The 14,993-nt window shown below is 37.7% G+C and overlaps 3 protein-coding genes across 4 annotated transcripts in view; 2 read left to right on the top strand and 1 right to left on the bottom strand.

The window, feature by feature from the left end:
* The window catches only part of Nup133 (nuclear pore complex protein Nup133), a 53,244-nt gene extending 50,071 nt beyond the window's left edge, over positions 1-3,173 (top strand). For both annotated transcript variants that reach the window (XM_071675782.1, XM_071675781.1), the window contains exons 20-21: positions 1,358-1,580; positions 2,844-3,173. In XM_071675782.1, the coding sequence (XP_071531883.1) occupies positions 1,358-1,580; positions 2,844-2,980 (360 nt within the window). In that variant the 3' untranslated portion in view covers positions 2,981-3,173. The remainder of the gene's footprint in view (positions 1-1,357; positions 1,581-2,843) is intronic.
* Positions 3,174-6,731: 3,558 nt separating this feature from the next.
* The window catches only part of LOC139756380 (uncharacterized), a 127,445-nt gene continuing 119,183 nt past the window's right edge, over positions 6,732-14,993 (top strand). The window contains exon 1 of the mRNA XM_071675773.1: positions 6,732-8,435. The gene's annotated coding sequence lies outside the window, so the exon portion shown is untranslated. The remainder of the gene's footprint in view (positions 8,436-14,993) is intronic.
* The window catches only part of LOC139756382 (heparan-alpha-glucosaminide N-acetyltransferase-like), a 42,505-nt gene continuing 38,538 nt past the window's right edge, over positions 11,027-14,993 (bottom strand). Inside the window, 1 exon segment of the mRNA XM_071675779.1 lies at positions 11,027-13,497. Within this exon segment, the coding sequence (XP_071531880.1) occupies positions 13,319-13,497 (179 nt within the window). The 3' untranslated portion in view covers positions 11,027-13,318.

Genomic DNA, 14,993 nt, shown 5'->3' with positions numbered 1-14,993 from the left:
ATACTTCCCATCTCCACAACATTGAAAATACTGATTTTTACATTTCACAAAACCCCACATGCCCAAAATGCAACTTCCATTCTGAAGATACTCCAAAATTATTCTGTAATCACCTCACACAAACATCTATACAACATCATTGCACTCCTTTCCCAGTGGATGTGGATGTGTCTTGTTTCCTTAGTGTTGCATCAGAATTTGTCAATTATTAGTACTCATATATTTTGTCTTCTGCCATTCTACATGCCAAATTTTATATATCTTTCATTCTACTTCCCATTTCCCGTTTGTTTTTCTTTTTCTTTTTTTAGTAGATTGTTGTTAATTTTGCTTAGAAGTCCATAGTTAGAACTAACTGGACCTAATTTCCCTAGTGCTAACCCACCAGCACACAAAGTCCCAGTTCACCCCCGAGTGGCAAGAAAACAGATCCACTTAAGCTTATATTTGGTCCTCAGCCTCTGGAAAACTTAATATTTATAGTTTTCTCAATATTGCTAATAGAACTTTATAGTGCAGAATTAACACCAGCAGACCTGGCATGTTCTTCTGGACCCACACCTAAAGTAAACCCAGTGGCTGTTGTTGTAACTAGTTCACAAATAAATGTTTACAATCTTTTCTACTTTGTGGTGTGATGTGTACTCATAGTTCATATTTTTAATGTTTATTTGTTTGTACGTGGTTATTCTGTAGTATTATAAATACTAAGACTTGGTGCTAAGAGAGGAGGAAGAGGAGGGAAGATGATGGATACTGCATCATGTGTCTTGTTCAACCTGCAAGCTGCCACTGCCACCACACACACAAAAAAAGAAAAACTGGCAAATATTTTGCACTAGAACTATCATGAAACAAAAATTTGTGGTGTTTAAAATTTAAAGTCACAAAGTGACATCCATTAGTGGGATGACAAAATCATATGCAGGGGGTATGATACATTAACAGACATGTTCTTTGTGCCAATATGATTTTGAGGGACCTTTTCTGTATTTCATTCAAGGCCTGGGCTTAATGAAGACTTATGACTGTGACTAGACACTTTGAAAAACCTCTCCAAGGTATTTTGCTTGGACATATGTACTTGAACTGATCACCAAGTATAATAGGCACAAGATGGGCTGGCACTGTCTGGTGATCAGTGTGGCAGTGGTGGTTTGTTCATATAGTATTTCCACTTGTTACCTAATGATATGCATTTGTTAAAAAGGATGAGGTAATGATATATTCATGATTATTTTTTCACTAGATGTGCTGAAATGTTGCCTGATTATGGGCTGTGAGGATGTTATCACCTCTATTCATAGTTACAGAAATAAGCTTGTCAAAGACACTCATACATTATTATTTCTTACAGCTGTATACAAGTAAAGAAAATATTTATGCTAATGAATTCGACTTCAAAAAGGCACTTGATTTGCTGGCATTTGTACCAGTCGAGGAAGTTCCTGAGTTGAAGCAAAACATATGGGTGCGAGCTGTGTTACGTAACACATGGCAGCACATGGACACAGATAACCCATTAGAGGCCATCAGTGACACTCTCCTCTTCAAAACTATTGAATTAGCATTTACCCAAGGTATTTAAAAGGATTTATGTATGATTTTTTTTTTTAATCAATGACAAAATGAATAATTCAGTATTTGCATGCTGTATTGTGCAAAATGGTACATTAGTCTACTTTTATAAAGTCTGATATTGCATGGACAAAATGTACCCCCATCATGGTTATGGGGTGAAAAAAATGAGAAAAACAATTAAGAAATCAACCAAAGCTCCACAGTGTTTGTGGACCACAATTTTAAAGATAGAGTTTTTATTTGAAGAGGGAAAGATAAAAGGAAGATAATTCCACAACTTCACTTTTCAAAGAAAGGAGGTGTAATGGTTAGTTTTAAAGCAGCCAATCTCCACACAGAATTTATGGGGAGCAGCAGCCAACCAAAGGCTGTGGGTCCAGTTCTTGGTAATGTGGTCCTTTATGAGTTTCCCTTTAAACTCTGCCATGTACATATATGGTGGAGAGTTTAACAAGAAAGTAAGGCATGTGTGTGAGAAGGAAGGGAAGGGATAAAATGGTTATAGGTGAAGGTAGGTTTGCAACATGTATGTGTGTTATGTAACCATAGGTGTTTAAATTGTTTATGGATGGAATGGTTAGGAAGGTAAATGCAAGGGTCTTGGAGAGAGGAGCAGGTTTACAGTGTTGGGGTGGTGGTGCCTGGGAGGTGAGTGATTTGTTTGCTGATGACACAGGACTGGTGGCAGATTTGAGTGAGAAAATGCAGAAGCTGGTGTCTGAGTTTGGAAGAGTGTAACAGTTACAATGGAGTAGCATCAGGAACATTTGAATAGTTGCCTCATTTGCACATACCCAGTCTTAAGCTGTCTTGTATTTTACTAATCAGAAACTGACAAGCAGCATTTAGGGCAGAAAGGAAAGATAGAGAATAAGTAGCATATGTATCAGTATTTGAAAATGTAGAATTTGAGAATCTTTGGATGAATGTTAGTGGCTTTGCACTGTGAATAACATGTGATAGTGCACTAAGAAATGATAATCCAGGTAGTGTGGCATTTCTATGGACATCCAAGGCCAGACAAACCCTTACCTATTACATTATACAATGTGATGAATTAAATCAGAAATGGTGGCCAGAAGCCTAGGAGTCATGGGGTTGTAATTCTTTTGTGTTTTAATCTTATAGGTCACATTTATCTGTCTTATATTGAACTTCATGTATGAAATTTTCCATATATCAGAGCTGGAGGCAGAATATTTACGTAAATCCCTACTGTTATGCATCACTCATGAAGTTAACAATTTTATCACTTATTACAGGTAGTGATATCCAGGAACTACTCATTCCTTCGGAGGAGCTGCTGGCTAGTGATGAACTCCAAGACCTCAAGGAAGATGCCACCTTTAAGTTCCTTGTTAATGCAGGCTATGAAAAGATCAACCAGCTCATTGGCTGAATATATTAAAAGCAAAACTAAGAAAATAATAATTGGGGTTGAATTATCAAATGCCCTAGAAAAATGTAATGACATTTGAAATATAAATGTTTAACTAAAGTTAACAGTGTTTTGTAAAAGGTAAAACAGCATGACATGCAAATTTTTTTATACATGAAAGACTTTTCTTCTTTAAAACATATCCATATACTGATACACTTGTTTTATTTCAACAAAATGCCCTTGATATGAGATAACATAGTAACACTACCTTAAAGACCATTATGCAGATTTTTGTAACAAGCCTAGAAATTTATTTGATTACAAAGGGACAGGTATTTCCCATTATTTGCCCTCTCGATATTCATTTTCACACATACATCATTCACAAATGATAAAGTAATTCCTCAAATGAAATGCATTCAGTTAATAAAATTTTGTTATTAAGCACTAAATATGGTTAGTTACATATCATAAAACACATTAATCATGGTTAGGATGTGCAGTGCATTCCCACCTTTTTGCTATTAGTTCAGTCACCAACAAAGATGGTCAGACTCTTACTGTTTCACTCACTCAGTTAACCCCATACTTTTATGAACACTAAAATTTTGTATTTATATTTAATTACCTGAGGACCAATTTCTTTGAAAAAGAACTTTTGTTACCCTGGAAGGGAAGGGCAACAAGGGTAGCCCCTTACCTCCTTGCACTATCAACATACAATAAGCTTTCTCAGTCATAATAATGATTAAAATGGCATTTGATATGCTATCAATAGGCTGAACCAGTACATATGAAGCATATGGGATAAACCATGGAAAGACCTGTAGTTCCTGGTTGTGGATAGGGAGCTGTGGTTTCAAAGCCTTACAAATGACAGCTATTGTATGGATGCAGCCTTTCTTCAACTGTTCCTGGAACTATCTCTCTAACATAAAAGATGGCAATCAGTCATGAAAAAAAGGAATATCTAAGTTTCAATATTTCAGTGATTAATGAAAAAACCTTGTCATTTTTATTAATTCCCAAAACGATGACATAAGTTTATAATGACAGAATTGTCTGTACATATTTTTTAATTTTAATATACTTAGTTGCTGTCTCCCGCATTAGCGAGGTAGCACAAGGAAACAGACGAAAGAATGGCCCAACCCACCCACATACACAGGTATATACATAAATGCCAACACATGCACATATACATACCAATACATTTCTGTTTCCTTGCGCTACCTCGCAAACGCGGGAGACAGCGACAAAGTATGATAAAAAAATATAATAATAATATATATATATTTTTTTTTTTTTGCTTTGTCGCTGTCTCCCGCGTCTGCGAGGTAGCGCAAGGAAACAGATGAAAGAAATGGCCCAACCCACCCCCATACACATGCATATACATACGTCCACACACGCAAATATACATACCTACACAGCTTTCCATGGTTCACCCCAGACGCTTCACATGCCCTGATTCAATCCACTGACAGCACGTCAACCCCGGTATACCACATCGCTCCAATTCACTCTATTCCTTGCCCTCCTTTCACCCTCCTGCATGTTCAGGCCCCGATCACACAAAATCTTTTTCACTCCATCTTTCCACCTCCAATTTGGTCTCCCTCTTCTCCTCGTTCCTTCCACCTCCGACACATATATCCTCTTGGTCAATCTTTCCTCACTTATTCTCTCCATGTGCCCAAACCATTTCAAAACAAAACAAAAGTCCCTTGATTATTGCTATCAGTTGCTTTATGATATATAGATTTATTTACTTCCAAAACTGGTTGTTGATCTCATCATAAAATAACTTTTCTACAACAGTTATATTCAGTTTTATAAGAATTTTACTAAAGTTACCAATTGAAATAACATCCAAATAACTCAAAACTACTTGAGTTCTCTACAGAGTCCACAAGAAAACTCTGCCCCAGTATATTTTCAAGGGCGATACATGGCTAAGGTTTACTGTTGGCACAAGCTCATGACATTCACAGGGTGAAATCATCATACATTTGGTCACTAACTAGTGCCTCTAACAATGTGAGCACCAGCAATCCACCTCATTGTGCCTCAGGCTATCTTTTATGAATGGGTATTATTTCTTAATTCCTGGCTACTGCTTAATTTTGGGAATTTCAATTCTGTGTGCTATACTTCTTCCACCTATGCTTCAAAATGTCAAAATGGTTGGCTCTCACCTCTGAGGAGGAGAAAGCCCAAGTTCTTGCTTGGAAGCAAGAGAGTGTGGGTACACATGAGATTTATAAGTGCACTGGACACTCAGAACATACGGTCAGGTGGCTGCTTACCTACACTTGTGGCCTCCCTGTCAATGTCATTCCACTGACAAAGTCTATTCCTGGTCACCCAAGAGAGACTTCTAGATCTACAGATAACCTCCTAAGACAAAAAGTATTGAAGCAACCCTGCGTTTCTGCTGCCAAACTCAAGAAAAGCCATCCATAACTAGAAAATGTCATTCAAAGAACCATTCAACAGAACCTTCACATTCCCCACACAAGCCAGCAGCCAAACCCTGCTTATGATGAAAATGAAACACAAACAACTCACATTTGCAGAGAAATTTAAGGACTGGAGTAAGCAACAACAGAGTCAGCGTAAGGTGAAGTTTTCTGTAGAAAGTTCCTTTGAATAAGTGCAATCAAGGTCAGAGGGTGCCAGCTGGTTTGACTCATTTCACAGTGAAGGCTGTAAAACACCCAGTGTGATTATCTCGGTGTTTACTGGTGCAATGGGTAGGGAAGGGTTGTATTTCTTACCTAGAAATACTGTAATGAATAGAGAGCAGTACCTAAAGGTGCTAGAGAAACCATCTTTTTTTTTTTTTTTTTTTACAAGGTTCATGGGTGTGATCAATTTATGCAGGATAATTCCCCCTGCCATAAGGCTAGAAAGGCTATCAGAGGAAAATATTCAACAGCTAGAGTGCTCCAGGAACTCCCAAGACATCAACCCGATTAAGAGTTGTTGAATCCAGATGAGTCAAACTTAGTTGCAACACCTCAGTGCCAAGACTCATTCAGGAGTTCAAGACCTTATGGACCCAAAGCAAGTTAGAATACGACAGGAACCTAGTTATTTCAATGCTCAGACGTCAGAATTCGCTCCCTCCATAACCAAATCCTGGATATGCACCTGCCCATGGCTTAAAAAGATAAAATCTACCTAAGGGTAAGGTTCAATGTGATTGCATGTTATGAACGTGATGAAATATGGGCGACCGATAGCGCAATATTTACTTAAATTTACATCTATCAAACATTTGCCTATTATCATATTTGATAACGTCTCAGGTAATGTGGACGGTATATAATGTGTTCTGGTGTATTGGCTAATTTTAAAGTGATGCCTTCTGTCTTTCACCACCATCTTTAGATGTCTCGCCGTTTCGCTCCCAACAGATCCTCATTATTTTTTTTTCTCCCTAGCTAAGTTAAGAACCGTATAAGTTGTTTCTTGGTTGTTTTACTATTCTTAGATGATGTTCTGCTAGTTCTTTCAGAAATGGCTCTCTCATTTCGGTATTTCAAACGTAATTTAGTTTGGAACATTCACTACGTAATTAAAATGAAAAAAAATATCGCTCATAATAATATTGGCCTTATGGCAGGGGACAGTATTCTACATAAACTGATAACACAGATGAATTATTTCATAAAAAAAAGAAGCATTAAGTGACTGTTAATTTAATACTTATATTTGGCACCATCGTTAACGTGCCCGAGGTGTGCCGCGTGCCACACAGTTTGCTCGTGTTTACTTCTGTGATATGATGGAACTTTGTAGGTCATTATTGTCCATTTTTCTCAAAACTGTCTAGATTATGTGTGACAAGTGCCTAAAGTACCTCGAGTGCAAAAATTATTCAAGTGCAATTCAAAATGAAAATACTGGAGCGGTGTGATGCATGTGAACATGTTGATATCACCAAGGCCCGTCATTTTCCACCAACATCATTGAGAACAGAAAAAAAAGACTTTTTGATGGTTAGTGCGTTTTGAGTGTGTCTTCTTCAAGTGTTACGAAGGTAACTCTTGCCAGAAGTAAGGTGATGGCAGATATGGAGCACAAGTTAAACGTGTGAATACCCAAATCTGCGCAACGTCCCACCAAGGGCTTAAGTTACTCGGCGAAACGCCAAGACTGTCTGAAAAGTTAAAGGAGAGCAAGTATGGTAGGAGATTGAGAGGTAAGAGTTTTAGCGGTAACTGAGGAAGGCTTGAGTGCTATGAGAGACAGGATGGATTTCACAACGCCATGTTGATTGGTGAGGCAAGTGCAGGAGTTGCACGTCTGTAGGGGAATACCCAGCCTCGTTGAAGACCATCTTTGAACAAGGTGGCTACAAACCTCGACAGGTGTTCATTGTAGATGATACATGTCTGTACCATGGTAGAAGCGTATGCCAACAAGAATATTCATCATTTCCCTGGTGGGGGAAGACCACATGTTCAAGATCAAGCTCTTGGTTTAGCACTACTCAAAGTAACGTTGGTTTTAGCACTGCGAGACACCCGTGGCTCTACTCGAAGTTAACCTGTTACTGCCGCTCTGGACACCAAGGCTTGGACCACAAAAGATTCTCTTCCAGGATTGTTTTAGTTCCCAGGTCTACGCTTTTATGAGGGATGATTGTGCCAAGATCTGCCTGCCACACATTTTTTTTTGCTCAATTGATAATGCCCCTGGTCACCTTATCCTGCCTTGGACGACTTATGTGAACATTTTTTGTAGGTAATGATCCTGCTTTCCAACATGGTTGCTACTGTTGGTGGATCAGGAAGTTAGTAGAGGCAAATGGTGAACTGCGTTACACCTCAGCTGGTCAGAACAAGAAGCCTGACACTAGAGATTCTGACGTGTCTATCATGTTATAAATGCCGTGGCTAACACTAGTGAGTCGAGGGAGGAAGTTGCTGCCTCTCCCATGAACTGTGTTTGGCCAAAAGTCTGGCTGGATTATGTCAATGATTTTGTTTTTTTTTTTTTATGAACAGCTTCCAGTCATTCAACACGACGTCATTGGATTAGCAGAACAAACAGGATGTAACAGCAGAACGTAATGGAGTTGTTAGAAATCACGAGGAAAAGATATGTTGAGTGAGGTGCTGATACCACTTCAAGAACAGAGTCATCGTTGGCAGACCCAGTACCTGTGAAAACATTGTGCTAGATTATTTTAAATTATTCAAACTTTGGGTTGAAATGGTGAACAGTTTAAGTGAGAATGATCCAAACCGAGAGTGAAGCATCAGGGTTTTCATCAACTGCCTCTGCCCAGAACAGGGAATTATGCATGCAGAGAAAGAAGAACTTTGCTCTGTTAACTTTGGATAGATTTGTTGAGAAATAACTCCTTTATGAAGAAACAAACAGTCCTGGTCCTTCAGTTTTATAACTAGGATTCCATCCATTCACCTCCCTCCATATGTACGGTCTTCAGCTAGCTTGGGTAAGTGTTAAGATTAGCTATGTTAAAGAATTTAAAGTAATTTAGTACTATATGTTTACTGTACAAGCATATTTATATGTAATTCCCATGTTTACTGTACAAGCATATTTATATGTCATTCCCATGTTTATGTAAACAATAATCAGAGCTGTATCCCAGGAACATAGAGGTATCCATAAGTTCCACTGGAACCCATAGAACTTTGCTTTATTTGCTGTCTTTTCTTCATAATTCATGATACCCAGGAACGCATCTAGGAAGTATGGTGAGGTATACCTGTGTTTGAAAGTATGTTAGGCTCAACAGTGCTGCCTGGACCCCAGTCTTTGGTTTTGAATACAATGAAAGGAAAAGGGTGGACTTATTGAAAATGAAGTGCCTGAGGACAGTATGTGATGTAAGGAATGATTGTAAGAGAGAAATAAGTACATTCTAATTGAGAATGCTGAATAAGGTGTGATGAAGTGGTTCAGATATGGAGAGAATGAGTGAAGAAAGACTAAGGATGTTTGTGTCTGGTGTGGAGGGAGTAAGGGAAGGGAGAAACCAAGGAGGTAAAAGGATGGATACTCATAGATCCTCATGTGACTGTAGGGCTCCTGTGGAGTCCTCTTTTGTCAGCTCCTCGTCTAAACTTAAATTTTTTTAGGTCATGGCTGGTTGTGTATTTTCTTGTAGCTATATTTCTGTGCTTGGCTTTCCCAGAAATAATCTAGTCTTGCTTCCAAGGACTGTACTGATGGTGCTGTTATTACTTTCTCCGGTAGGCTGTTCCATGTTTCTACAGTTCTTTGCGAAAACGAATATTTCCTAATATCTAATCTTGATCTTGATTTATACACTTTAAGCTGGTGCCTATGGGTGGTGGAGTCATTATGGGGGTTGCATAGAACTGGACATATTTTCATCATATTTTCTGACTAGCATCTTGTACACCTTGATCATATTACCTCTAGATTGTCTATACGCCAGTGCTGGAAGGTGTAATTTCTTGAGTTGTTCTTCATATGAGTGTTGAGGTTAGGTAGGTTCTAGGTTTTCATGGCCAAAATACTCAAGAGGGTGAGAGGCATATGTGGGATACAATGAACTGGACTGATGTGGTGCCAGTAAGCTGAACCATGGTATATGAGGCAGTCAAGGTAAATGAGAGAATGCAGTTGAAGGTTGGCTTTAGTTTCAGACAGGCAGCTACAGACCAGATGCTTGCAAAATCCAATGTTCATTTATTTCTGAGACCACCTTGCCATAGCAGGAAAGGCATCTAGGTATATTAAGATAGTAGAAATTTACCTCAGTATTAATATTTCATAGACTGGTGAAGTCTTTAGAGGCCCTATACCCCCCACAGCTCAGGCTGGGCCCAGACTTTTAGGTTGGGTTGTTAGTCGATCAAGCTTTTAGAAGCCACAGCCCCACATAGCCCCACTGCCTGGCTATTCTGTTACACTTTGTTGGTTCTTGTCTAGGGCTCTCTTAAATGTCTCCACTGTGCATTCCATGGTGTACCACATGGTTACAGGTAAAATGTTGGAAAGTCCTGGGCCCTAGATGTTTAAGATATTCTTTCTATCTGTTTGTATCTCTGATGGCTGTTCCCATATGGAACTCCCTCAAGGGGGTGGCAAAAGCAATAAAGCCTATGTACCTAGTGAACTTGGGTGCCACTTCTTAGCATAGTTGGTAGGCAGCCAACGAACAGGGAGGTATATTACCAGTAATACCTGCCAGGCTATCGGGAGGGTTAGTGACAGATGTGTCGTGAACCAACACTTTAGTAGTTATCAAGTTGCACTCCTCTGACCCAGATAGCTGTCTTTTCTTTCTGCCTCACCCACACGAGGACTACTGGCATTCTGTCCAAAAGCATACAATCTCTATCATGCATAACAATAGGCAGCATTTAACTTGCACATCTCATTCTTCATAACTAGATTTTCTTGTTATGAGCACTATGTGCTAAATCTGCCTTTTGGCAAAATGGTAGGAGGGATAGATAGTAGCAGGAGGTAGGAACATTTAGGCAGTAGCATTAAGTAGAAGTAATGGGTAGGAACATTAGGGAGGAGTCTGTGCAAACACTGTGCTAGGTTTGCCCTCTGTCAGTGGCCTGTTAAGGATGAGGCACTAAAGGCTAACAAGGCATTCTCTCATTTAGTGTATATCACACCTTTGGATTTCAGTGGTAGTATTTTACAGTCTTCCATGCGTGAAATTAATGCTGTGTCTTAGTATTCACTTTCACTGTGGATGCTGACGGAGAGTTGATGATTCTGGGATGAACTCAAGGGCGACCTGCTAAGCCTCAGCGACGTTTCTTGCCTGCCCCATTATTCCCCTGCCCATCCTGTTGTTTCAGTAGGATGCTATTTTTAAGTTGGAGATATTCCTTATAGGATTTTCCAACCATAGATGATTATTATTTAAGTACCTCTCGGGTCCTCACTCAAAGGAGTATAGCTTCAATTATTTTAGCCATTACCAGTAATTTAGTTCCATTATTATGTTGGTATCAGCTGTGAAAGATACCTCAAATGCTTCAGTTCTGTGAAATTGCTTTTCTAGAAGGGTGATGTTAAAACACAGCAATATTCTTTTTTTTTTTTTTTTTTTTTTTTTTTTTTTGCCGCTGTCTCCCGCGTTTGCGAGGTAGCGCAAGGAAAAATTAGTGTCTTGAAAGTCGTCATCGTCGTCTTCCTTCCAGCATGATCCATCTCACCATCCTTCTGGAGGAGGCAACTGATTTTGTTGTGTTCGCTGAAGGTTAGGTCATTAGACAATATTAATCTGAGGTCTTTGATATTTTTCAACTGGTTGATGATAGTGTTCGTCTTTGAAAAATTCTGTTGTATTTTTTATTTCCTTTTCTCCATGCCAGAGGATTGAAACTTATCTCCATTGAAAAGCATAATATTCTTGGGGGTCTGGTTGAAAACTTCATTTATGTCTTTATTTCCATATAGCTTCCTCTATTAACATAACTGTATTTCAAGCCATTTTCAAGGAAAACACCTTGAAATACAGTGGAAAGCTTGGAGCTTCTCTGTTTATTTTTCTAGCGAGTTCACTTATATATACAGTCCTGTGTTTGCTATTTCCTGCATGGGCGAGGTAGTGTCAAGAACAGATGTTTAAAGCCTTAGAGGGGAAAAGATCCTTATCTGACTCTTTCCTCTGTTCCTATTTTTGGAAGGTAATACAGGAGGGAAGGATTTCTAGCCCCTACTCCTCCTAGCCACCTTCTACAACACACACGAGATACAAAAAAGAAAAAACATACAATTATCATTTTATTGGAATATCTAAATGCATTACATAAATTATAATACAATATATAAAGCTTAAAAAAATGGCACTATTAGGATACTTGTTTCACATTGAGCTCTAGTAATACAGTCATTAAGTCACCACAGTCATTACATGATTAATAACTCTGAATTATGAGGAATCACCTGAAAATCAGCAAATTTATGATACTGAACTCTGAACAACCAAATATGCATACCCATACAAAGGAACAATTGATATACAAACAGTACAATGCAAATTGTTTGATGAATATTAGAATATAATTTACTGATTCACATAGCATTCATTAAACAATATTCAGTTACTTACTATATTACAGTGTCATAAAGTACAACAAAGGTTGTAAAACAACACATCAAGTGCCTAGAGAGCAGTAAAACTTCCCTGCCGACTGAAGCACACATGATTAACACCTCTTCCTTTGTTTAACATTTATGATCACATAATGCTTATATAGTTCAATCTTAATACCATCAGCAAGGTCCAGGATAAAGGAGGAACCCTGATGTGTACTGTCCACCATAACACTGCTTTGTTCATCTTCCTTCTGTGGTTACTAAGGATTTTAAAGAATAGTTAGGATTTTAAAGAATAGTTGTTTACAGTTATTGAAATAGATAGGCTACCCATCAGCACGTACCAGTCATTATATTCATGTTCAGAATATTTTATGATATCAGGAAATTAGACAATAATGACAGATTACAAAGTTGAACGGAAAGTAAACAGTCACTTATAGTCGCTGCCAAGGAAAGCAGAGCTCTGAACATAGATGCCAGACTGAAGAGCTTCTTTCAGAACTCTTTGTTGGTTGTGTCATATTGTATCACAGAGTACGGGTGAAGATGATTTTTTTTTGTTGAGTTTATAACACTTGTTTTTTAGAGAAAACTAAAACAGGGTCATCACAGATTATAAAGAGCCTAAAAACTATATGACTACCATAGTAAACACTCATAAGTAGAGTTGAAAGTCAAACTAACTAAAAACAAAATTCTGTTTTCTAAGCATTCAGTTCACACCCCTTTCAATTCATTCGCTGCACATTCTTTTTTCATATTCTAATACTGTAAAAAAGTTTTCTGACAAACTGCTGAAGATATCTTATCCTAATACAACTGTAAAAGTTTTATTCAGAATACTGTGCTGAATGTTTGCATAAATTATACCACTACTGAAGCTTTTTAAAGGATAATTACGTTCTACCAATAAAAGTTTGCATTCTCTGCATATACACAAATTTGTTTCCGTTCTAATTCGATTCAGATGTTTTTAATTTCAAATTATGCTCTTAAAAATAAAGTTTCTATTGTCTAAGAATACTTTGTGTAAGGTTTGAATTTTCATAAAATCCCTTGCTGTTTAAGATTAACACATGCTCTCATTTACACTTAGAAATGATTAGAGTAAAATTAGTTTGACCATTCTGAATTTCCATAACAATAATTACCAGTTCCTGCTCAACAAAACTTCTACAGTAAGGTAGTAAATCTTGCATTCAAAATGCAATTTACACAACCATGAATTGTCACATCAGCACCAATAAATAAGCTGCCAAGCTCCTCTGCAGTGCTTTATAAAGACACATAAAACTTATTTCTATGACAGAGATAAGCTATGATGACCCAGATGCTGGTGCCCCAGAGGTTCATGATGAGGTGGTTGGAGTGGTACTGTCCCACAGGTTGCCACGACCATGGGAACAAGCGTTCAGAAAGTTCATGGCCCACATACAGTAGAATTGAGTTCATACCTAAGGAAAGGGAGTTTTTCATAGAAACTTATGTCAATAATTTGATTATATACATAGGTTAGAGTAACCAAAACTTTTTTGTCAGACTTCAAGGAAATGTATAGGTCCCCTATCATGGATGCATTTAGAATATGAAAAACTAATACAATAAAGATACAAAGTCAACACATTTTGCCTAAACTTGATTACTGCTACTTGTTTCCAACAGAAGCTGAAACATTATTATGATGCTATGAGAGGTGATGTAAATGAAAAATTTGGTCCTCTGTGAAAAATAACCCCAGCTTTCAAAGTGAAATGATAGAAAAACATGTTGCAAATTTCATGTCTTTTAAGTTATGTGTATCTGATCATCCCTAAGGTACTGAAAATACATACAGTAATGAAATACAGAGAGGTAGAGTTGTGACAGGTTACACCACCCTCTTCAAATCATGTTCATCTTCAGTATGAAAATGTTATAGAGTGAAGGTGCATATCTACTCTTGAAAAACTAGAGTTGTATTATTTGGAGCACTTGTGTCACATACAGTGCAGCAGAGTTAATATTGGGAGTGATATAATGGAAGGAAATATCATTGGAAAACATTGTAAATATATGTATCAAGTTCCATGGCCAGACATTTAATTTTCCTTGAGCTATGAGCCAGTACAAGTTCCAGGCTAAACCATTTTATTGGTGTCAGAGAATTCAAATTAAAATTCTTATGCCACTCAGGTCTTTAAATGCTGAGGATAAGCTGCACCAAATTTCATAGGTACTTCATTTAGTTTAAAACTTAAACCAAGACTGAGATGAACTTTAAAGTATGATTCGTATCAACAGAGGATGGATGGAGGGATGACAGTGATGGACATAGGGATCCCTGAGTGTGTGCCAGGATATGAAAGTGTTACAAAAAATAAAGATCATGAATGTTTCGCTTTCATTTACTTTGCAAGTATTGTGTAATAATGATTTCAAAAAGAAAAAAATCTGGTAATGGCATGAAATACTCCTCTTGAGTGAAGTATTCAGTGTTGCGAAAACTTATAAAACTTTGTGTTTGCGGCATAATACAAGTGATCTTAAGAATTAAGCACTCCAGAGTGTATTTAAACAAAATGCTGCCCCCACTCGCCAAATAAAAAAAGAAGTCAGCTTTGAGCTTGTGATTGGTATCTTCTTTAACAAAGTAGTTTTTTTTTATAAAGCTGTCAAAGCTATACATGTTTGACATTAGCATTAGAAGTAAACAAAGAAAGAAAATGACAAAGTAGTTTTTTTTTTTTATTAAGCTCTCACAGCTATACATGATTGACATTAGCATTAGAAGTAAACAAAGAACAAAAAATATCATATTAATGGCTCTGTACACAAAATTGTAACTGTATATCCTGACTGGCAGTGTGACAAACTACACATGAATTACTGTAATCACCAAAAGTTGTGCACCTTTATCCTATCCATGATATCATGCCACTACTGTCCCCCAACCTCAGCTGTTAATGCCTTC

This window comes from Panulirus ornatus, chromosome 21 (assembly GCF_036320965.1).
Source record: "Panulirus ornatus isolate Po-2019 chromosome 21, ASM3632096v1, whole genome shotgun sequence".
Lineage (NCBI taxonomy): Eukaryota > Metazoa > Arthropoda > Malacostraca > Decapoda > Palinuridae > Panulirus > Panulirus ornatus.
This window is presented reverse-complemented; position numbering and strand designations above follow the sequence as displayed.